We start from the raw sequence: 24,580 nt of genomic DNA on the forward strand, positions 1-24,580 counted from the left end.
ATTGGGACTAGCTTTGTGGTAAAAACTGAGCAGCATGGGCAAGTTGGGCCGAAGGGCCTGTTAAGATTCTATGACTCTATATGTGATTATCAAAGGAATACAGCATGGGGAAAGTGTTTTGATCATGAATATTTATGGTTCTCCAAATTATTATCCTGACTTCATAACTGTCGCCTTTATGGATTTTGCTGAAATAGCAACGACAACTTCATTTATCGGAGGGATTCCAACTGCAACCTAAATTCTTTGATTGGCAAGCTCCCTATAATTAGGAATTCACCTAGGCGAAGGCACCAGTGTCTGTATGCGATGAATTGGGATATTTGTATGTTTGGGGAACATTATATCCTGAGGACAAAGAGTTCATCTTCTTCTCTGCCCACCCCCCCCCCCCTTCCCCCACCAGTGTGATACCAGAATTGATTATTTTTTATGCCAAAAAAAATTTACACTCAAGTGGTTTACTGCTACATGGATAATGCTCCTGTCTTCCTGGATCTTTCACTCATTGGAACATATCTACAATCTAGATTATGGAGATTTAACACATCTCTGCTGAAAGATCAGCATTTCATTTCTTATTTTAAATCCAAATTTGGCCTTTTGTATTCAGTCAGTTATCATTCAGAAGTCAGCTCCTCAATCCTGTGGGAGTACTTGAGGCTTTTGCAGGAGGATTGGTCATTTTCTATATGACCAATATAAAGTGGAGCGACAGCGTCAGTTAGAAATGAAACGTGCGTAAAAAAAAGTGAATAGGTTAAAAATCCTAACCACTTGTTGTTGAAAGATATAACTGCAGTTCAAATAGTCTGGGGTTTGCTTTCCACTCAATGTACTGAGAGGAATATAAAATTTGCAGAACAAAAACGATATGAATTTGGAAACAAACCAATTGGATACTGAGCTCTCCTTACAAGGAAGAAAGCCAACTCTCGGACTATTTATTTTCTATTTGATTCAAAGGATGGTTAAGGGAAGGTTAAGATTGAGGATATTAAGAAGGCATTTAAAAGTTATGTCAGTTTATATAAAACAAATCAATCTGAAGATGCATTAATACATATGAAGCGATTTTTCTCCTTTTTTTGAACTCTCAACTATTTCTGAAGTACAAAGATCAACCTTAACTTAGCGGCATTGAAGGGTCTTCAATCTGTTAAGGTTCTGGGACCTGATGGTTTTGGAAGTGAATTTTATAAGGATACACTAATAGAACCTTTGAGTGGCATATATAACCATTCATTTGAAGTACAACAGCTACCTCAGTCTCTTAGAGAGGTAAATATTCCTTAATATTGAAGACAGGTAAAAGTTTGGAAGACTGTGCGTCCTATAGACCAGCCTCACTTTTAAATGTAGGTCTGAAATTACTTTCTAAAATACTGGTGTTCGGTCTGGAAATAAAACTTCCTTTAATTAACCTGGGTGATGAGACTGGGTTTATTTATTTATTTATTTAACTTTTCCAATTAAGGGGCAATTTAGTGTGGCCAGTCCACCTACACTGCACATCTTTGGGTTGTGGGGCGAGACCCACGCAGACACGGGGAGAATGTGCAAACTCCACACGGACAGTGACCCGGGACCGGGATCAAACCACTGTACCACCATGCCGCCCTCAGGCTGGGTTTATAAAAGACCCAATTCATGTAACAATGTCAGAAGATTATTAAATAACATTCATGTTTCTCAAAAACAGGCGATAGCTTGTTGTTTCTCATTGGATGCAGAGAAAGCATTTGATCCGGTGGAGTGGAACTATTTATTTTATACATTAGTAAAGTTTGCACGAGATTATTTCATTAAATGAACAGAAGCACTTACAGCAGTTTTCAGTGTAGATCTAATGAGGGCATCCCATGGTGGCTTGGTGGTTGGCACAGCTACCTCACAGTGCCAGGAACCCAGTTCAATTCTGACCTTGAGTGACTGTGGAGTTTGCACTTTCTCCCCGTGTCTGCGTGGGTTTCTTCTGGGTGTCCCTGTTTCCTCCCACAGTCCAAAGATGTGCAGGTTAGGTGGTCCAGGGACCGTACACGTCTCCCAGAAACACCTGCCAAGTTGTGTGGTCAAACGTGCAGCTCTAGGATAGGATTCATCAGCCTAGGATAGGATAGGATAGGGTTCATCAGCCAGGACCCGCAACAGGTGTTGCTTAAGTGGACAATCATACTAGTTAGTGAGTAATGGCTGAAGAAGGTGTCAATTCTACGTTCGGCTCAAGTTATGATGAAAATCCATCGGGGGTTTAGCTCCTTTATATGGAACAAAAAGAGACCTTGCTTTAAACTGGCCAAATTGCAACTTCCAAAATCAAAAGAGGACCTTGGTGTGCCTAATATAAAATTATATCAGCTAGCCTCTCATCTGAGATTTATATGGGAATAGATAAGAAAGGACGACTTCCATTTGGCTTGAAATGGAGGCTCGTCAGTCAAAATATCCTTCACAAATACTTTTGTTTCTTGAGATTTTACAACAGTGCCAGACAAATGTGAGAATCCAAAAATTATTAATATGCTTGAGAGGTTGTAAGTTGGTACATGATTTGGAGGGAAGATATATCTTAACTTCTGCTCTCACTGCTACACAGGGAAATCCTGACTTCCCTCCGGGTCTACCAGGGTTACATAAGAACATAAGAACTTGGAGCAGGAGTAGGCCATCTGGCCCTTCGAGCCTGCTCCTCCATTCAATGAGATCATGGCTGATCGTTTGTGGACTCAGCTCCACTTTCCTGCCCGAACACCATAACCCTTTATTCTTCAAAAAGAAAGGTTCTGACACCTGGGGCGGGACTCTCCGACCCCCCGCCTGGTCTGAGCATCGCCGGGGGCTGGCGTGAATCCCGCCCCCGCCGGTTGCCGAGTTCTCTGGCACCGGATATTTGACAGGGGTGGGAATCGCGCCGCGCCAGTTGGCGGGCCCCCCCCGGCGATTCTCTGGCCCGCGATGGGCCGAAGTCCCGCTGCTGGAATGCCTGTCCCGCTGGCGAGAATGAAACCACCTCTCTTACCAGCGGGACAAGGCGGTGCGGGCGGGCTCCGGGGTCCTGGGGGGGGGGGGGGGCGATCTGGCCCCGGGGGGGTGCCCCCACGGTGGCCTGGCCCGCGATCGGGGCCCACCGATCCACGGGCGGGCCTGTGCCGTGAGGGCACTCTTTTCCTTCCGCCTTCGCCATGGTCTCCACTATGGCGGAGGCAGAAGAGACCCCCTCCACTGCGCATGTGCGGGGATGCCGTGAGCGGCCGCTGACGCTCCCGTGCATGCGCCGCACGGCAAAGTCATTTCCGCGCCAGCTGGCGGGGCACCGAAGGCCTTTCCCGCCAGCTGGCAGGGTGGAAATCAGTCCGGCGCGGGCCTAGCCCCTCAAGGTGAGGGCTCGGCCCCTCAGGATGCTGAGAATTCCGCACCTTTGGGGCGGCGCGATGCTGGACTGATTCGCGCCGTTTTTGGCGCCGGTCGGCGGACATCGCGCCGATTGCGGAGAATCCCGCCCCTGGAGTGAGAGACTACTCAAGATTGGTGGATTTGTTGCCAAGAGCTTCCTTATTTTCTTTTGACCAACTTTGTCAGCAATGTGATATCCCCAGACATACTATTTTTTACAACTTGTAGACTTTATTCTTAATAAAACAACCTGGCTTCTTAATCCCAGTGTCTCCCCGGTAGAAAAAATATGACTGTTCACGGATCCAAAATAATTAATTCGTAAATTTATGACATGTTCCAGAACCAATACGAATATGCACGAGGTACAGCGGATTTGGGAAGAGATCCTGCGGTGAATATTAATGAAGAGATCTGGGGGGGTTTCTGGGAGAATGCAAATGAAATTTCTGTCAGTAAGTGAGTGGAGGCGATTCAACTCGAAATTCTACATCGTTTGCATATTACACCAAGTTTAAAGCATAAGAGGACCCTGCTATATCTCCATGTGCCAAAAATGTAAATTTGTAACAGGTGGCCATACTCACTGTGGTTGGCCTTGTGTCAAAATAAAAATAAAATATTGGTCAGGTACTTACGCTGGAAAACTTTTGATATGACATTGAAGGTGGAGCCTGTGTTGAGTTTGGAGCCTCCAGGTAAACATACAGTTGGTAATAATGAGAAAAGATTGTATAATATTCTATCATTTGCAGCACGGAAACATACTTCATATTCTTGGGTCAATGAAAAATCACCTGTACAAAATTAGCACAAAATTACTATGGAGTGTATTCCAAATGAAATTTCTAACTTGTATTCTTTGATCTAGGTCGGGCTTATTCCAAAATATCGAGGTTCCATGGTGATTTACTTCTACAAGGCTTTGCATAGAATATGCAGTACTGTCCCTAATAATATACTGTACTGGGGTGTGTGCCCGTCTCCTCGTATTTTCCTTTCTTCTCAACCCTTTTACTCTTTTCTTATGTCGAAGCTCTAGATTATATGATTTTTAAAAAAATTTAGAGTACCCAATTATTTTTTTTTCCAACTAAGGGGCAATTTAGCTTGGCCAATTCACCTACCCTGCACATCTTTGGGATGTGGGGGTGAGGCCCATGTAGACACGGGGAGAATGTGCAAACTCCACACGGACAGTGACCCGGGGCCAGGATCAAACCCAGGTCCTCGGCACCGTAGGCAGCATGGTTAACCACTGCACCACCGTGCCGCTTCTTAGGTTAGATGATTCAACTGTGCAATGAAATGATTGTGCTGTACTGTACCAATTGTATTCTTGTGCTGTTTTTTGTTAAAAAGGGTATAAAAAGCATCCCAGAAACACAAGTGGGTCTTCAAGCAGAAACACCAGACGATAAAAATATTTTCGCACTCCCATGTATAGCATTGGCCTATGAAGGAATCAGGATGAAATGTATTTCAGAAAGAAAATCTTGAATGTGTGAAGACACCTTGAGGAAAAGAAATGGAGGTTCAGCATTTCGGCTGTTTGCGGTATGCGCTCACACAGAGTAAAGTTTTGGGGGAATTATAAGACTAGCAGTCAACATAGGCCATCACCTGAGCAAGCGTGGCCCCTTCAGCAAAGTGGAGAGAACAAGACACAAGCCATAAAAGCGACATCCGCAAAGAAAAATCGCTTCAGCGTGAGGGCTTCAGAGTGTGGTGGCTTGGAGGGAGGGGGGTGGCAGGATGGTGTTCAGGGGAAGTTGGTGAGAGTTCCGAAATGCTGCTTGGTACTTGTTTTGGGCTGCTCCAGAATGGAAAAGAATAAAGCTCAGATCTTGCTGCAGGATTTAAGTACACGCAATTCCAAGCATGTTTGTTATGCGAAACATTGGGCTGTCCAGGCAGAGTCAGAAGGTTGCACGATCATTATAACCAGACAACTGCAAGGTGACCTCAGGCAGAGGCAGAAATGGAAACTGAGTCATAATGTTCAAACAAACATTCCCTCAGTAACCTCAGCCTGCTCACATCTCTCCCAATAACACTCTGACCCTCCATTTACCGTCTGTAAACGTCAGGCCATCCAAATCTATATTACCTGTCTTAATTTGCACCTAATCCACTTTGTCAAATACTTCCACGGCCTTGACCCTCCCTATCTCTTGTAATCTCCTCCCATTCCCACAATTCTCCGAAATAGCTGGCTCCTGGAGAGAGAAGGCATTGGAGAGAGTGCAGAAGAAATAGGATTCCAGGGTAGACTTCCGGTTGCAGCTATGTCTAGGTAGGTCGCACGTTCGACAGCTCCCGCCGGGAATGGACTTTTGGGCTCTTCAGAGGGGCCCCAACGGAAATTATTTGACGGCTTCCAGTGTGGGAAGGTGACAGCAAGGACCCGCCGACATTATATGGATTGGACCAGGAGTGGAGCGGTTAAAAAAGTGATCCTGGTGCAGCAAAAAGGGCGAGGGAGGAAAAACAAGATGGCGGCGGGTAGAGACCAAGCAGCGTGAGCGGTGGTCGCAGGAGCAGCAGGAGTTTCTTAAACGCTGCTTTGAGGAGCTGAGGACAGAAATGCTGGCGCCAATGAAGGCGGCGATTGAGAAGCTTGTGGAGACCCAGAAGGCCCAAGGGGTGGCGATCCGGGAGGTGCGGCAAAAAGCTTCAGAGAACGAGGACGAGATCTTGGGCCTGGCGGTGAAGGTGGAGGCACACGAGACGCTGCACAAGAGTTGGGCGGAAAAATTCGAGGACCTGGAGAATAGGTCGAGGAGGAGAATCTTCGGATTCTGGGTCTCCCTGAAGGAGTGGAGGGTCCCGATGCCGGGGTATATATGAGCACGATGCTCAATTCGCTGATGGGCGCGGGAGCTTTCCCGAGGCCCCTGGAGCTGGATGGGGCTCATCGGGTCCTGGCAAGGAGACCCAAAGCCAACGAGCCGCCAAGGGCTGTAGTGGTGAGGTTACACAGCTTTATGGACAGAGAGTGTGTCCTGAGATGGGCAAAAAAAGAGCGGAGCAGCAGCTGGGAGAACACGGAGATCTGAATTTATCAGGACTGGAGTGTGGGGGTGGCTAAGAAGGGGGCTGGTTTCAACCGGGTTAAAGCGGTGCTCCATCGGAAGGGGGTGAAGTTCGGGATGCTGCAGCCAGCGCGATTGTGGGTCACGTTCCAAGATCGGCACCACTATTTTGAAACGCCTGATGAGGCATGGAACTTTATACAGACTGAAAAGTTGGACTCAAATTGAGTGTTTGTTGTGGGGGGGATGTTTACGGTGTTTACTGCGTTTGGGGAATGTTCTTTTTGTTTTGGTGCTGGGTGGGGGTGGGTGAATGGATTTGATGTGGGGGCTGTGGGAGAGTGTGGGCGTCAGTGTTGGAGGGGCAGGGCCCCACAGAAGAGGGGGGGTGGAGGCCCGGGGATGGGGAGTTGGGGTAAGGCCGCAAAAAGGAGCTGCGCCAGAGGGGGCGGGGCCGGCTCAGGAAAGCACGGACTTTTTTCCACGTTAGGAAAGGATGGGGCGGGGGGGGGGGGTGGCTGCTGGAGAGGAATGCACACTGACTGCCAAGGGCTGGGGGATTCTCACACTGGGGGGGGGGGGTCGATGGAATGGCGGGAGAGGCCGGGGTCAGCAGAAGTCAGCTGACTTACGGGAGTGTCATGGGGGGGAGCAAAATGGCTAGATGAGGATCTAGCGGGGGGGGGGGAGGGGGGAAACTGGGTTGCTGTTACATTGGCCAAAAGGGAGCTGGAAGTAGGAGAGGTAGTCGGGACGGGGGTCCGCCTCCTGGGGTTTGGAGGGTGCGGGAGACGCGGGCACGTGGCTGGCCTGGAAAAGGAGATGCTAGTCGGCAGGGAGGGGGAAGGCGAGTAGCCCCCCCGATCCGACTGATAACTTGGAATGTGAGGGGCCTGAACGGGCCGGTCACGAGGGCCCGGGTGTTCGCGCACTTAAAGGGACTGAAGGCAGACGTGGTTATGCTCCAGGAGACACATCTGAAGGTGGCAGATCAGGTTAGGCTGAGAAAGGAAGGGTAGGGCAGGTCTTTCATTCAGGGCTGGATGCGAAGAACAGAGGGGTTGCAATACTGGTGGGGAAGCGGGTGTCGTTTGAGGCAATGACTATTGTAGCGGATAATGGAGGTCGATATGTGATGGTGAGCAGTAGGTTGCAGGGGGTGCAGGTGGTACTGGTGAATGCATATGCCCCGAACTGGGATGATGCCGGATTTATGAAACGCATGCTAGGTCGGATTCTGGATCTGGAGGTAGGAAGCTTGATAATGGGGGGGGGGGGGGGGAACGTACGGGGGGGGGGGGGGGGGGACACACACACGGACGGACGGACTTCAACACGGTGCTGGACCCAGCATTGGACAGTTCTAAGTCCAGGACGGGTAAGAGGCCGGCTGCGGCCAAGGTGCTCAGGGGGTTTATGAACCAGTTGGGGGGAGTGGATCCATGGAGGTTTGTCAGGCCCCTGGCCAGGGAATTTTCCTTCTTTTCCCACATCCATAGAGCCTACTCCCGGATAAATTTTTTCATTTTGAGTCGGGCGCTATTCCTGAAAGTGGAGGGAACGGAATATGCGGTCATAGCCATCTCGGACCATGCCCCGCATTGGGTGGAGCTGGAGTTGGGGGAGGAGAGGGACCAGCGCCCGCTGTGGCGCCTCGATGTGGGACTGTTGGCGGATGAGGGGGTGTGCGGGCAGGTGCGGGGGTGTATTGAAAGATATTTGGAGGCCAATGACAATGGGGAGGTGCAGGTGGGGGTAGTCTGGGAGGCGTTGAAGGCGGTGGTCAGGGGAGAGCTAATCTCCATTAGGTCCCGCAGGGAAAAGAGAGAGGGGAGGGAGAGGTTAGTGGGGGGGATTTTATGGGTAGACAGGAGGTATGCAGAGGCCCCCCGAAGAGGGGCTACTTGGGGAGCGACGGAACCTCCAGACGGAATTCGACCTGTTGACCACAGGCAAAGCAGAGGCACAGTGGAGGAAAGCGCAGGGGGCGACGTATGAGTATGGGGAGAAGGAGAGTCGGATGCTGGCACACCAGCTTCGTAAGAGGGAGGCAGCGAGGGAGATTGGTGGAGTAAAGGATATGATGTGTTGGGTACTCTGCTACACAGACGAACCAACACGGTTGCGAATGGTCCAACTGAGTTTTATTGCTAGCATTTATTTACAGTGGTAAACTGGTTACTGAGGTTCGATCATAACCCTAGAATCTGTGGACCTATTCCTAATACTATCTTGGAGTGGCACTCGGCCCATGGTGGATGTCTGAGTGGCTTGCTATGAGCTCTGTGCCCTGAGCGGTCTCCTGCTGGAATGCTCAGGAAGTGTCGTGTTCCATGTTTTGTACTGTGTATGCTCTTGCCTGTGGTGTTGTGTGTGTGTTGATTGGTCCATTGATCTGTCCATCAGTATGTATGTGCTATGATGTTTACCTGAATATCATGACATCCCCCCTTTTGTACAAGAACATGTGCCTATGTGGTTATAAATAGAGATGTGTACTGAGTGCATCTGAATGTGTGTGTGCGCAATATCTACAGCATGTACATGGGGCTAAACTATATACAAGGGGCGATGTCGGGTGCGACATAACAACGAGGTTGTACCATAAACAAAGAACGGGGAAATGTTGAACGACAAAAACGAACTCCTGTAACGACAAGGAAGAACAGAGACATATTAACACAGTGGTATTATGAGTTCAATGTACAAACAGGCTCATAAGTCCAGTCTAGTAGGTGGGCGACGAATTTGGGTTGACCGCCTCAAGGGTGGGTCTGGATCCACCGACTGAGGAATGGGCCTGGCCACGGGCTACGACGGAAGGGGCATGGTGGCAGGAAGCTCCACAAAGTCGATATTAGGAACAACAGGAGGGTGCGGTGTCGGTGTAAGTTCCCGTAGCGAGCGTGGAAGTAGGCGAAGAGCCCGGTGATTGCGCCTACGAATGGAGCCATCAGGCATGCGAACCAGGAACGAGCGGGGAGCCACGTGTTGGAGAACTTCGGCAGGTGCTGACCTGCCACCTTCTGGTAGGTGGATGCGGACGTCGTCTCCAGGTGCCAGAGCGGGAAGATCAGTTGCCCGTGTGTCATATGCCATCTTCTGGCGAACGCGCTGCTGTTGCATTCTGTGTAGTACCGGAGCATGGATGGTTGTGGGTACCAGAATGGATGGCACAGTGGTCCTGAGGGCGTGACCCATCAACAGCTGGGCTGGTGAGAGGCCAGTGGCTAGTGGGGCCGAGCGATAGGCCAGCAGGGCTAGGGAAAAATCCGATCCGGCAGCAGCAGCCTTGCAGAGGAGCCGCTTGACGATGTGAATGCCCTTTTCCGCCTTCCCATTGGACAGGGGATGCAGAGGGCTGGACGTCACGTGTGTGAAGTCATACGAAGCAGCAAAGGACGACCATTCCTGGCTGGCAAAACAGGGCCCATTGTCCGACATGACAGTAATCGGAATGCCGTGGCGAGCGAAGGTGTCTTTGCAGGCCCTTATGACAGCGGATGATGTTAAATCGTGCAGGAGTATGACCTCTGGATAGTTGGATAGTCCCTGCCAAGCGTGTGAAAAAGGTCCACACCCACCTTCGCCCAGGGGAACGTCACCAGCTCATGGGGCTGAAGCGTCTCAGGAGGCTGCGCCGGTTGAAACCTTTGGCAGGTGGGGCAGTTGAGCACCACATTGGCAATGTCATCACTGATGCCCGGCCAGTATACCGCCTCTCGGGCCCTCCGTCTGCACTTCTCGACCCCCAGATGGCCTTCGTGTAGTTGGTCGATGACCAGCTTGTGCATGCTGTGCGGAGTCACAATCCGGTCCAGCTTTAGAAGGACACCGTCAATGACGGCCAAGTCATCTAGGACATTGTAGAACTGCGGGCACTGTCCTTTGAGCCACCCACCCGTCATGTGGCACATCACCCGTTGCAGAAGGGGGTCAGCCGCAGTTTACCGGCGAATACGGGCTAGACTGGAGTAGTCAGCTGGCAGATTTGCCGATGTGAAGACCACCTGCGCTTCGACCTGACAGACAAACCCCTCCGAATCGGGCGGTGTGCTCACTGCTCTGGATAGGGCATCCGCAATGATAAGGTCCTTTCCCGGGGTGTAGACCAGTTGGAAGTCATACCTCCTGAGTTTAAGTAGGATGCTCTAGAGGCGAGGGGTCACCTCGTTCAGGTCCTTATTTATGATGCTGACCAGGGGGCGATGGTCAGTCTCAACGGTAAACTGGGGGAGACCATACACGTAGTCATGGAACTTGTCTATTCCGGTCAGCAAACCCAGGCACTCCTTTTCGATCTGCGCGTAGCGCTGTTCTGTGGGGGTCATGGCCCGCGAGGCATAGGCGACCGGGGCCCATGACGCAGTGTCATCTCGCTGTAGGAGTACCGCCCCAATGCCGGACTGGTTGGCATCAGTCAAAATTTTAGTGTCACGGGATGTGTCGAAAAACGCCAATACTGGGGCTGTGGTGAGCTTAATTTTGAGCTCCTCCCATTCCTTCTGGTGTGCGGGCAGCCACTGGAACTCTGTGGACTTTTTGACGAGGTGGCGCAGAGCCGTCGTGTGGGAGGCAAGGTTGGGAATGAACTTTCCCAGGAAATTGAACATGCCTAGGAAGCGTAGCACTGCTTTCTTGTCTGCCGGCTGCGGCATGGCTGTAATGGCGCTGACCTTGTCTGCATCCGGACGGACCCCTGACCAGGAAATGTGATCCCCCAGGAACGTCAGCTCGGTTTGGCAGAAAGAACACTTGGCTCGGTTGAGGCGCAGGCCGTTTTCCCGTATCCGCGCAAAGACGCGCTGGAGACGATTGATGTGCTCCTGTGATGTGGTGGACCAGATGATGATGTCGTCCACGTAGTCGCGCACCCCTTCGATACCCTCCATCATCTGTTCCATGATCCTGTGAAAGACCTCGGATGCCGAGATGATGCCAAATGGCATTCTGATATAGCAGAACCTGCCGAAAGGGGTGTTGAAGGTGCACAGCTTTCGGCTGGACTGATCCAGTTGGATCTGCCAAAAACCCTTCGAGGCATCCAGTTTTGTGAAGATTTTAGCCCGGGCCATTTCGCTCGTGATCTCTTCCCGTTTGGGTATGGGGTAGTGTTCCCTCATTATGTTGTTGTTGAGGTCTTTTGGATCAATGCAGATCCGGAGCTCGCCGGAGGGCTTCTTAACACACACCATGGAGCTGACCTATGGCGTGGGCTCTGTGACCCGGGATAGCACCCCTTGGTCCTGGAGATCCTGCAGCTGCTGCTTGAGGCGGTCTTTGAGTGGCGCTGGGACCCTGCGAGGTGCGTGAATGACCGGGGTGGCGTCCGGTTTGAGCTGAATTCTGTAGGTGTAGGGCAGTGTTCCCATGCCCTCGAATGCCTCCTGGTTGTGGGCGAGGAATGATTGGAGCTGTGCCCTGAATTCTGCATCCAGGAAGTCAGATGTGCCTTTTGGAGACAGAGCGTGGACTCGTTGCACGAGGTGGAGAACCTTGCATGCCTGTGCGCCTAGCAGTCGGGTCATCAAAGGACTCCCTATCTCGAATGAGAGTGTGGCCGTGTGTGTGTTGTGTGTCACCTGGAGCTGGCAGGATCCCATAGCCGGGATAACGTTCCCATTGTAGTCGACCATCTTGCAACGGAATGGCCGAATTGGTGGTCTGACCTTCATGGCGTAGAAGGCTGACCATGCTATGAGGTTGGCGGAGGCGCCAGTGTCCAGACGGAATGTTATCGGTGATCGGTTGACTGTTAGGGTGGCACACCATTCATCACCCGGATTGACAGTGTTCACTTGCAACGGCTGGTGGATCCTGGCTTGAGACGTCTGGTTCCCATCAATGACCGCAACACGGAAAGCCTCCCGGTCGTCTGTGTCACTGGTCTGGATATCGTCTGGGCACGACTCGTAGTAAGGAGGCTGAATGGTCCGCACGTCCCTGCGAGGCTGTCGGAATTGGGGAACATTGGCAGGCTGAGCTGCTCGACAGCAGGCAGCGTAGTGGCCCACCTTGCCACAGCGGAGGCATTGTCGGTTTCTTGCGGGACATTGCCGCTTTAAATGTGCGGCTCCGCAGTTGCCGCACGTCGTGACGTCATGGCGTTCGTTGCGCCACCGCGCATGCGCAGTTTGGTCTTGCGTCGAGTGTGCCTGCGCATCACGTCCCTCTGTGTTGACGTCGTTTTTGGCGCGCACAAACGCGGGGGGCCTCGAAAAGCGCGCAAAATGGCCGCCCCTGTCCGGGCCGCGGCCCGGGAGGAACTCGATCGCCTGGACCCGTTCGGCCTCATAGGGCACCTGCCTCGCCGATCCGGCCGGGTAGGAAACCTGCCACGCCGATTCGGCCGCCTGAAATTGGGAGTAGCGGCTAGTCGCGTTTTCATGCAGGACACAGGCTTCGATTGCGGAGGCTAGGGTGAGGCCTTGTATTTTTAAGAGCTGCTGGTGTAGGGTGCCCGAGGTGACCCCAAAAACGATCTGGTCCCGAATCATGGAATCGGAGGTGGTGTCGTAACCGCAGGACTGCGCGAGGATACGGAGATGCGTAAGGAATGACTGAAAGGGCTCATCCTTACCCTGCAGGCGCTGCTGGAAGAGATACCTCTCGAAACTCTCGTTGACCTCGACGTTGAAGTGTTGGTCGAGTTTGAGAAGGACCGTCTTGTACCTTGTACTTGGTCTTGTCCTCACCTTCCGCGAGCACCAGGGAGTTGTAGACATGGATGGCGTGTTGACCTGCCGTGGAGAGGAGGATGGCGATCTTTCTGGTGTCCGAAGCGCTCTCCTTTTCGCTGGCTTCCAGGAAGAGCTGGAAGCGCTGTTTGAACAGCTTCCAATTAACGCCGAGGTTTCCAGCGACTTGTAGCGGCTGCGGTGTGCTGACGGTGTCCATGGCGCAGGATGGCAGATTCCGGAGGATCAGAAGGTAGGTCCCAGTTACTCCTGGTACTATGATGTGTTGGGTACTCTGCTATACAGACGAACCAACACGGTTGCGAATGGTACAACTCAGTTTTATTGCTAACATTTATTTACAGTGGTAAACTGGTTCTGAGGTTCGATCATAACCCTAGAATCTGTGGACCTATTCCTAATACTATCTGGTGGTGGCACTCAGCACATGGTGGATGTCTGAGTGACTTGTTGTGAGCTCTGTGCCCTGAGCTGTCTCCTGCTGGAATGCGTGGGAAGTGTCGTGTTCCTTGTTTTGTACTGTGTATGCTCTTGCCTGTGATTGGCTGTGGTGTTGAGTGTGTGTTGATTGGTCTGTTGATCTGTCCATCAGTATGTATGTGCTATGATGTTCACCTGAATATCATGACAGGATAGAGGGGGGAATACGTTGCAGAGTGCGGTGAGAATAAACAAGGTATTTAGGGACTTCTATGGGGATCTGTACAGGTCTGAGCCCCCAGCGGGGGAGGAGGGGATGCGATAATTCCTAGATCAGCTGAGGTTCCCGAGGGTGGAGGAGGAGGTGGTGGCTGGTTTGAGGGCGCCGATTGGGCTGGAGGAACTGGTTAAAGGATTGGGGAGCATGCAGGCGGGGAAGGCCCCGGGACTGGATGGGTTCCTGGTTGAATTCTACAGGAAATACGTGGACCTGCTGGGCCCGTTGCTAGTGAGGACTTTTAATAAGGCGAGGGAGGGGGGGACCTTTCTCCTGACAATGTCCAGGGCGCTGATTTCCTTGATCTTGAAGCGGGACAAGGATCCATTGCAATGTGGGTCGTACAGACCGATCTCGCTCCTCAATGGTGACGCTAAGTTGCTGGCGAAGGTGCTGGCTACGAGAATTGAGGACTGTGTCCCGGGTGTGATTCATGAGGACCAGACGGGATTTGTGAAGGGTAGGCAGCTAAACACAAATGTGCGGAGGCTCCTCAATGTGATTATGATGCCCCCGGTGGAGGGGGAAGCGGAGGTAGAGGCAGCTATGGATGCGGAGAAGGCCTTTGATCGGGTGGAGTGGGAGTATCTTTGGGAAGTGTTGCGGAGGTTTGGGTTCGGGGGAGGGGTTCATCGGTTGGGTCAGGCTGCTATATAAAGCCCCAGTGGCGAGTGTGGCTACGAACCGGCGGAGGTCGGAGTACTTTCGGCTGTACCGGGGGACGAGGCAGGGGTGCCCCTTATACCCCTTGTTGTTTGCACTGGCAATTGAGCCGCTGGCCATGGCACTGAGGGAGTCCAGGAAATGGAGGGGTTTGGTCCGGGGGGGGGGGAAGCTACCGCTGAAGAGGGCGGAAAGGAGCTTTCGGTACCTAGGGATCCAAGTAGCTAGGAGTTGGGGGGCCCCGCACAAGCTCAATTTGACGCGGTTGGTGGAGCAGATGGAGGAGGATTTTAAAAGATGGGATATGCTGCCACTCTCACGAGCGGGTAGGGTGCAGTCGGTCAAAATGACGGTCCTCCCGAGGTTTCTCTTTGTGTCCCAGTGCCTTCCCATTATGAACCCCAAGGCCTTTTTCAAACGGGTAAGCAGGAGCATCATGGGATTTGTGTGGGCGAATAAGACCCCGAGGGTGAAGAGTGTGTTTCTGGAGCGTAGCAGGGGCTGGCGCTGCCGAATGTGTGTGGCTATTATTGAGCAGCCAATGTGGCGATGATCCGTAAGTGGGTAATGGAGGGAGAGGGGGCGGCGTGGAAGAGGCTAGAGATGGCGTCCTGTGTGGACACGAGCCTGAGGGCGCTGGTGACGGCACCGCTGCAGCTCTCGGCGACAAGGTACACCACGAGTCCGGTGGTGGCGGCGACGCTGAAGATCTGGGGGCAGTGGAGGCGACACAGGGGCGAGGTGGGAGCCTCGGTTGGGTCCCCGATTCGGGAGAATCATCGGTTCGTCCCGGGAAGGATGGATGGGGGGGGTTTCGGAGCTGGCATCGGGCAGGGATTAGAAGAATGGGGGACCTGTTCATCGATGGGACGTTTGCGAGCCTAGGGGCGCTGGAGGAGAAGTTTGGGCTACCGCCAGGAAACGCTTTCAGGTACATGCAAGTGAGGGCGTTTGTGAGGTGGCAGGTGAGGGAATTCCCGCTGCTTCAGGCACAGGGGATTCAGGACAGGGTGATTTCGGGTGTATGGGTTGGAAAAGGCAAGGTTTCGGCGATTTACCAGGAGCTGAAGGAAGAGGAGGAGGCCTCGGTGGAGGAGTTAAAGGGCAAGTGGGAGGAGGAGCTTGGGGAGGAGATAGATGAGGGTCTGTGGGCTGATGCCCTGAGTTGGGTTAATTCTTCCTCCTGCGCCAGGCTCAGCCTAATACAGTTCAAAGTTACTCACAGAACGCATATGACCGGGGCGAGGTTGAGCAGGTTCTTTGGAGTGGAGGACAGATGTGGGAGGTGCTCAGGGAGCCCGGCAAATCACGTCCATATGTTCTGGTCGTGCCCGGCACTGGATGGGTTTTGGAAGGGTTTTGCGAGGACTATGTCCAAGGTAGTGACCGCCCGGGTCAAGCCGAGCTGGGGATTGGCATTGTTTGGGGTATCGGACGAGCCGGGAGTGCAGGAGGCGAAAGAGGCCGGTATTCTGGCCTTTGCGTCCCTGGTAGCCCGGCGGAGGATTTTGCTACTATGGAAAGATGCGAAGCCCCCTAGTGTGGAAACTTGGATCAATGACATGGCAGGGTTTATAAAGCTGGAGAGGATAAAGTTTGCCTTGCGAGGGTCTGTGCAAGGGTTCCTCAGGCAACCATTCCTAGACTATCTCGTGGAACATTAGGAGGAGGTCAGCAGCAGGAGCCCAAGGGCGGGGAGATTCTTTTGGGGTGGCGTTTGGGTGAAGGTGTTTTCTTTTCCCCTATTCGTGTTTTTAAATGTTATATGGGGAGTTATTGTATATGGGGGAAATTCAATGTATAATTTCTGATTGTTGTGTTCTGGTTTCTTTCTTTTTGTTGGGGGGGGGGGGGGGGGGGGAGGTGTTGTTGAAAATTTGAATAAATATATATTTTTTTTTTAATGATTCCAGGGATGAGAAACTTCAGTTTTGATGACACTAGTTGTGTGAAAATATTTTTTCCTCACATCACATTTGCTTCTTCTGCAGATCATTGGTGGCCTTACCCTCAGTTGGCTGAGCCCCGAACTCCAGAATTCTCTCCCTAAACCTCCCCATCTCTCTATCCCGCTTTACAGGGGCTGGTTTAGCACACTGGGCTAAATCGCTGGCTTTGAAAGAGACCAAGGCAGGCCAGCAGCACGGTTCGATTCCCGTAACAGCCTCCCCGAACAGGCGCCGGAATGTGGTGACTAGGGGCTTTTCACAGTAACTTCATTTGAAGCTACTTGTGACAATAAGCGATTTCCTTTTCATTCATTCCATTAGCAAATTTCGTAAAGCCTATCTCTTTGACCAAGCTTTTGGTGATCTGACCTAATATCGCCTTTTGAGGCTCAATGTGACACTTTGTTTTATAATGTTCCTGTGAAGCAACTTGGGACCTTTGATTATATTAAAGATGCTATATAAATATAAGTTGTATTGAATTGATAGCTTGCCTGTGACTTGATAGAAGATTACCTACGATCACAATGATCGCAGCTTGAGGGGCTGAATATCCTATTGTTGCTTCAATTCCTTATCGAACAGTGTAATCTCAAAGGCATGAATATCAGACATCTTTTTTCACAATAGTTAATCTGTTCCACAAGATTAGTATCCAGGCAGTCAAGGTAAATATTACCAATCAAAACTCTTTCTTTGTTCAATTGCATATCCAACAGCGCATCCCAAGCAAACCATTATGAGCCTATATGGTGTTGAATAGATGTTTGTTATTTTGGTCTTGGGGCAGGAGCACAATTTGTACCTTTGCTCCATTTCCCTCAAAAGAAATATCTATTCATAGAACCTCTACAATGCAAGAGACCATTCGGCCCATCGGGTCTGCACTGACCCTCCGAAAGAGCACCCTACTTAAGTCCACTCCTCCCACCCTATTCCTGTAACCCCACCTAACCTGCAAATCTTTAGACACTAAGGAGAAATTTATGGAATTCCCAGTGCAGAAGGAGCCATTCGGCCCAATGAGTCTGCACCCTACCAGAAGAACACCCTACCTCGGCCCACTCCCCCATCTTCTCCCCGTAACCTAGTAACTCTACCCAACCTTTTGGACGATAATGATCAATTTTAGTATGGCCAATCCACCTAACCTGCACATCTTTGGACCATGGGAGGAAACGGGAGGAAACCCAGGGGAAACCCACGCAGACATTGGGAGAATGTGCAAACTCCACACAGTCACCCAAGGCTGGAATTGAACCCGGATCCCCAGCCCTGTGAGGCAGCAGTGACAACCATTGTGCCACCATTAGACCATAAGACATAGGAGCAGAATTAGGCTACTTGGCCCATTGAGTCTGTTCTGCCATTTAATCATGGCTGATATTTTTCTCATCCCCATTCTCCTGCCTTCTCTCCATAACCTCTGATCCCCTTATTAATCGAGAACCTATCTATCTCTGTCTTAAAGACACTCAAATTGGCCTCCACAGCCTTCTGCGGCGAAGAGTTCTACAGATTCACCATCCTCTGGCTGAAGAAATTCCTCATCTCAGTTTTAAAGGATCGTCCCTTTAGTCTGAGATTGTGTCCTTTGCTTCTAGTTCTTCCGACAAGTGGAAACATTCTCTCCACGTCCACTCTATCCAGGCCTCGCAGTATCCTGTAACTTTCAATAAGATCCCCCCTCATCCTTCTAAACTCCAATGAGTACAGACCCAGTGTCCTCAACCGTTCCTCATAGGACAAGTTCTTCATTCCATGGATCATTCTTGTGAACCTCCTCTGGACACTTTCCAAGACCAGCACATCCTTCCTGAGATACGGGGCCCAAAACTGCTCACAATACTCCAAATGGGGTCCGACCAGAGCTTTATATAGCCTCAGAAGTATATCCCTGGTCTTGTATTCTAGCCCTCTCGACATGAATGCTAACATTGCATTTGCCTTCCTAACTGCCGAATGAACATTCACATTAACCTCAAGAGAATCGCGAACAAGGACTCCCAAGTCCCTTTGTGCTTCTGATTTCCAAAGCATCTTCCCATTTAGAAAATAGTCTATGCCTAAATTCCTCCTTCCAAAGTGCATAACCTCACACTTTTCCGCATTGTATTCCATCTGCTACTTCTTTGCCCGCTCTCCTAGCCTGTCCAGTGCTTCTGCAGCCCGCCTGCTTGCTCAACACCGCCTGTTCCTCTACAGATCTTTGTATCATCTGCAAACTTAGCAACAGTGCCTTAAGTTCCTTCTTCCAGATAATTAATGTCTATTGTGAAAAGTTGTGCTTCTAGCACCGACCCCGGAGGCACACTATTAGTCACCGGCTGCCATCCTGAAAAAGACCCCTTTATCCCCACTCTCTGCCTTCTGCCAGTCAGCCAATCCTCTAACCGTGCCAGGATCTTACCCTTAACACCATGGGCTCTTATCACCATGGGCTCTTAACTTATTTAACAATCTCCTATGCGGTACCTTGTCAAAAGCTTTCTGGAAATCGAAATAAATCCCGTCCACTGGTTCTCCTTTGTCTAACTTCCTTGTTACTTCCTCAAAAGAACTCTTAACAGTTTTGTCAGACACGACCTCCGCTTGACAAAGCCGTGCTGACTCAGTCCTATTTTACCATGCACTTCCAAGTACTCCGCGATCTCATCTTTAATAATGGACTCTAAAATGTTGCCAATGACCGAAGTCAGGCTAATCGGCCTGTAATTTCCCGACTTCTGCCTCCCTCCCTTCTTAAACAGTGGTGTTGCATTAGCCACCTTCCAGTCCTCTGGGACGCTTCCTGCCTCCAGTGATTCCTGAAAGATCATCACTAATGCCTCCACAATTTCCTCAGGTATCACTTTTAGGACCCTGGGGTTAGTCCATCCGGTCCAGGGACAACTTCCACCTTCTGACCTTTCATTTTCCCCAGAACCTTCTCCTTAGTGATGGTCACTACACTCACCTGTGCCCCCTGATTCTCCTGGAGCTCTAGCATCCCACAGGTGTCTTCCACCGTGAAGACTGATGCAAAGTAACTGTTCAGTTCGTCTGCCATTTCTTTGTTTCCGATTATTACTTCTCCAGCCACATTTTCCGCGCCACCCAAAGTCCCATTCAGCATGGTCAAACCACGTAACCTGCACATCTTGGGACTGTAGGGGGAAACCGGAGCACCCAGAGGAAACCCACGCAGACACGGGGAGAACATGCAACCACCACACAGTCACCCAAGGTCGGAATCGAGCACGGGTCCCTGGCATCGTGAGGCTGTGCAACCGCTACTGATCTCAGTCTTAAAAATGCAATTCAGCATTCAGTCTTTCTGGGAGAAATTTCCAAATTTCCACCACCCTTTGTGTGAATGTGCTTCCGTATTTCCCGCCTGCACAGCCTGGTTGATTGTGCCCTCGTTTTGGACTCCTTCACGCAAAGGAAATCGTTTCTCTATATCTGTTTGACTTATCCCTTTATCATTTTGAACACCTTCATTAGACCTCTACTCAGCCACAACAACTCAAACGGATTTAATGGACCACTCGATCTAAAGTCTCATTCAAAAAATAGCATCTCTGACAGTGCAGCAGTCAAACACAGCACTGCAATGTGAACCTGGATTATTAGCTGACGTCAATGGAGTAATAGACCCAGAAATGTCTGGCTCCGGGACTACCACTAGTGCATCCCATTCTTTCCGAACGTTTAAGACTGGAGGAAATTTAAGATGGCTACGGTCTTGATTGCAGTCCAAATCCCTCCAACAAAGGAAACTAAACGTACTGTAGAGGTGGGAGCCAATGAATTTGCCTGCATGAACATGCAGCTTATTTTCAAACCCACGGGGATCACCCACATAACTATTAAAGATCAGTTCTTCTGTGCACCTGGAGCACTCGCGCCTGGGCTGAAATCTCCAACCTCTCAGCTTCTCAAATTAGTCCCTTGGTTATATCTTAAGAGCAGCAGTTCCCTACAGCACACAGAGAATTCATCATTTATCAGACAAACAGGAGTCAAATTTATAATTTTAAAATGCTATTTAAAGTCATAGCACATGGTGACATTCTGAGGGTATTCACAGTGGTGCGTGGGAACTGACTCTGACAGCACTAACCTCTGTTCTCGGTCATTGTGACAGATTGGCTCAGGGGTGGTGGGGTGTGAAGGGCAGAGGTCACACCCATGATCCTTCAAACCTGAATGCAATAAACGTGACTAGTTTCACGTTAGTTTATTTGCATTCAGATTAAAAACAGTTAATAAAGTTCAATAACCAGTGGGTGAATCTTATTGAAACCAGAACCACAAAACTAGCTTGCTCAATGGCTCAGTTAGTGACTCCAGCAGTGGGCAGGAAGATCCCAGAGGGTAGGACTGCAGGCACCAGAAATGACCAAAGTATAACTGAGAAAAGGAGGGTTGAAAAATATCCAATTGCACAAAGATCCCCCTGCTGCTAACTATCCAGGTGGAGTATGTGTAAATCTGTGCGCATATGGGTGTGTATGTCCCCCTGTTATATTTATGTATATATGTGGATATAGTATATATTTGTGCGTGTTAAGTATATGAAAGAAGGAGTAAACGAGCATGCTGACGGGCGAGGAGAGGCGTGCGGGCGGGAGCAAGGAGAGGCGGGCGGGAGCGAGGAGAGGCGGGCGGGAGCGAGGAGAGGCGGGCGGGAGTGAGGAGAGGCGGGCGGGAGTGAGGAGAGCGGGCGGGAGCGAGGAGAGCGGGTGGGTGAGCTGGGGCGAGGAGAGCGGGCGGGAGCGAGGAGAGCGGGCGGGAGCGAGGAGAGCGGGCGGGAGCGAGGAGAGCGGGCGGGAGAGCTGGGGCGAGGAGAGGGGGCGGGAGCGAGGAGAGCAGGTGGGTGAGCTGGGGCGAGGAGAGCGGGCGGGAGCGAGGAGAGCGGGCAGGTGGGCTGGGAGCGAGGAGCGCGGGCGGGAGCGAGGAGAGCGGGCGGGAGCGAGGAGAGCGGGCGGGAGCGAGGAGAGCGGGCGGGAGCGAGGAGAGCGGGCGGGAGCGAGGAGAGCGGGCGGGAGCGAGGAGAGCGGGCGGGAGCGAGGAGAGCGGGCGGGAGAGCTGGGGCGAGGAGAGCGGGCGGGAGCGAGGAGAGCGGGCAGGAGAGCTGGGGCGAGGAGAGCGGGCGGGAGCGAGGAGAGCGGGCGGCAGAGCTGGGGCGAGGAGAGCGGGCGGGGAGGGGACAACCACAACCATCTTCCTTTGTGCTAGGTATGATTCTAACCGGCTGAGAGTCCCCCCCCCCCCGATTCCCATTGATTCCTGTTTTTCTCGGGCTCCCTGATGCCACACCTGGTCAAATGCTGCCTTGATGTTAAGGGCAGTCACTCTGGCCTCACCTCTGGAGTACAGCTCTTTTGTCCATGATTGAGCCCAGGCTGTAATGAGGTCAGGAGCTGAGTGACACTGGCAGATCCCAAACTGAGTGTCCGTGAGCAGGTTATTGCTAATAAGTGTCACTTGGTAACACTGTTGATGATCCCTTCCATCACTTTACTGGTGATTGTGAATAGACTGATAGGGCGATAATTAGCCGGGTTGGATTTGTCCTGCTTTTTGAGTACAGGACACACCTGGGCAATTTTCCACATTGCTGGGTGGATGCCAGATTTTTAGCTGTACTGGAACAGTTTGGCTAGGAACGCGGCAAGTTCTATTGCCGGAATATTGTCAAGATCCTTTGCCGTATTCAGTGCCTTTAGCCGTATCTTGTGGGGCGAATTGAATTGGCTGCAGACTGGCACCTTTGAAGCTGGGGACCTCTGGAGGCGACCGAGATGGATCATCAACTCGGCACTTTTGGCTGAAGATTGTTGCGATATTTCAACATCGTCTTCTGCACATATGTGCTGGGCTCCTCCATCACTGAAGATGGAGATATTTGTGGAGCCTCCTCCTCCAGTGAGTTGTTTAATTGCCCATCACCAATCACAAACAAATGTGGCAGGACTGCAGAGCTTAGATCTGATCTGTTGGTTGCAGGACCACTTAGCTCTGTCTATCATTTGCTGCTTTTGTTGTCTGGCACACAAGTAGACCTGTGTTGTAGCTTCACCAGGTTGGCACCTCATTTTTCAGGAAGACGGGCATGCCCTCCAACACTCTATAGAATCAGGGTCGCTCCTCTGGCTTGGTGGTATCGGTAGAGTGATATTGGTATGGTATGCAGGGGCAGCACGGTGGCACAGTGGGTTAACCCTGCTCCCTCACGGCGCCGAGGTCCCAGGTTCTATCCCGGCTCTGGGTCACTGTCCGTGTGGAGTTTGTACATTCTCCCAGTGTTTGCGTGGGTTTCGCCCCCACAACCCAAAGATGTGCAAGGTAGGTGGATTAGTCACGCTAAATTGCCCCTTAATTTGAAAAAATGAATTGGGCACTCTAAATTTATTTTTAAAAAGGTATGGTATGCCGGGCCATGAGATTAACAATTCTGCTGTTGCTGAAGCCTCACAGCGCCTCATGAATGAGTTGCTAGATCTGTTCTGTATCTATCCCATTTCGCCACACAACAGGAGGGTGGTCTTTCCTTTTTATTGACTGTGTAGCAGTTTTTTCAACTGAGTAGCTTGCTGGACCATTTAAGAGTCAACCACATTGGTGTGGGTCTGGAGTCACATGTAGGCTAGACTAGGTAAGGGGGACAAATTTCCTTTCCTAAAGGACATTAGTGAACCAGATTGGTTTTTTCGACAATCGACAATGGTTTTCGGGTATTACCCAGAGTCTCTGGATCACCAGTCCAGTGACAATACCACTAGTTTGAAGGACGTTCGCCTGTTTAATAAAGATAAGCTCTGAATTGTGGACAATAAATGTAACCTGGGCGGCACAGTGGTTAGCACTGCTGCCTCACAGCTCCAGGGCCCCAGGTACAATTCCGGCCTCAGGTGACTCTGTGTGGAGCTTGCACTTTCTCCCCGTGCCTGCGCGGGTTTCCTCCGGGTGCTCCGGTTTCCTCCCACAGTCCAAACAAATGCAGGCTAGGTGGATTGGCCACTCTAAATTGCCCCATAGTGTCCAAAATGTTAGGAGGAGTTATTGGGATAGGGTGGAGGCGTGGGCTGAAGTAGGTGCTCTCTCCAAGTGCCAGTGCAGACCCGATGGGCCGAATTGCCTCCTTCTGCACTGTAAATTCTATGATTCTATGAATAGGATCTTTGCTGTCATTGCAGGGAGAACATAAGGACTCTGACCCAGAGCCCACTCCGCCATTAATAAAATCATGGCTGATCTTTAAATTCAACTCCACTTTCCCAACCATTCCCCATATCCCTTCATTCCCAAATAAATCCCAAAATCTTTCAATCCCAGCCTTGAATAATTCAACGACTGAGCATTCACAGCCCATTGGATCAGAGAATTCCAAAGATTCACAACCTACTCAATGAAGAAATTTCTCCTTATCCTTCAGTCCTAAATTGTCGACCCCCTTCATCCTGAGATAGTGCACCCTAGTTCTAAACTTTATATCCAGGGGAACAGCCTCTTGGTATCTACCTGAAAAACCCTCTCACAACAAAATCATCTCTCATTCTTCTGAATGTAAGAGAGTATAGACCCACCTCACTCAATCTCTCATCAACCCTTTCATCAAGGAATCAATCTAGTGAATCTTTGTTACATCCCTTCTGAAGGCAAGTATGTCCTTCCTCAGGTACGGAGATCAAAACTGCACACAGTGCTCCAATTGTGTCTCACAGAGCCCTGCACAATTGCAGCAACCCTTCCTTACTCTGGTCACCAACCCCTGTGCAAAAAAGGTCAATGTAGCATCTGCCTTCCTGATTGCCTGCTGTACATACATGTTAGCTTTCTCCATTTTGTGCACTAGCATATCCAAACCCCTCTGGAAACCAAGTTTTAAAAATGATTATGTTTTTTCTATTCTTCATCCTTGCATTCTATTCAATCTGCCACCTTCTTGCACACTCACTTAACCTGTCGGTTTCACTTTGCAGAATCTGTGTCGTCCCCACAGCTTACTTTTCCACCTTGCTTTGTATCATTGGCAAATTTGGATACATTACACTCAGTCCCTTCATCTAAGTCTTCACTATTGATTGGAAATAGCTGATGTCCATAAGACCATAAGACATAGGAGCGGAGGTAAGGCCATTCGGCCCATCGAGTCAC

The 24,580-nt window shown here is 50.9% G+C and overlaps 1 protein-coding gene across 5 annotated transcripts in view; it reads right to left on the bottom strand.

Moving 5' to 3' along the window:
• Positions 1 to 24,580, bottom strand: part of LOC140393975 (transmembrane protein 263-like) — a 59,654-nt gene that overhangs the window by 30,110 nt on the left and 4,964 nt on the right. Inside the window, exon 2 of one of the 5 annotated variants that reach the window (XM_072480681.1) lies at positions 4,032 to 4,190. The exons of 3 other annotated variants lie outside the window; for them this stretch is intronic. In XM_072480681.1, coding sequence (XP_072336782.1) covers positions 4,032 to 4,099 — 68 coding nt within the window. In that variant the 5' untranslated portion in view covers positions 4,100 to 4,190. Of the gene's footprint in view, positions 1 to 1,827; positions 2,107 to 4,031; positions 4,191 to 24,580 lie in introns of all 5 variants that reach the window. One more of the 5 variants, XM_072480685.1, reaches the window with a different exon arrangement.

This window comes from Scyliorhinus torazame, chromosome 17, assembly GCF_047496885.1.
Source record: "Scyliorhinus torazame isolate Kashiwa2021f chromosome 17, sScyTor2.1, whole genome shotgun sequence".
NCBI lineage: Eukaryota > Metazoa > Chordata > Chondrichthyes > Carcharhiniformes > Scyliorhinidae > Scyliorhinus > Scyliorhinus torazame.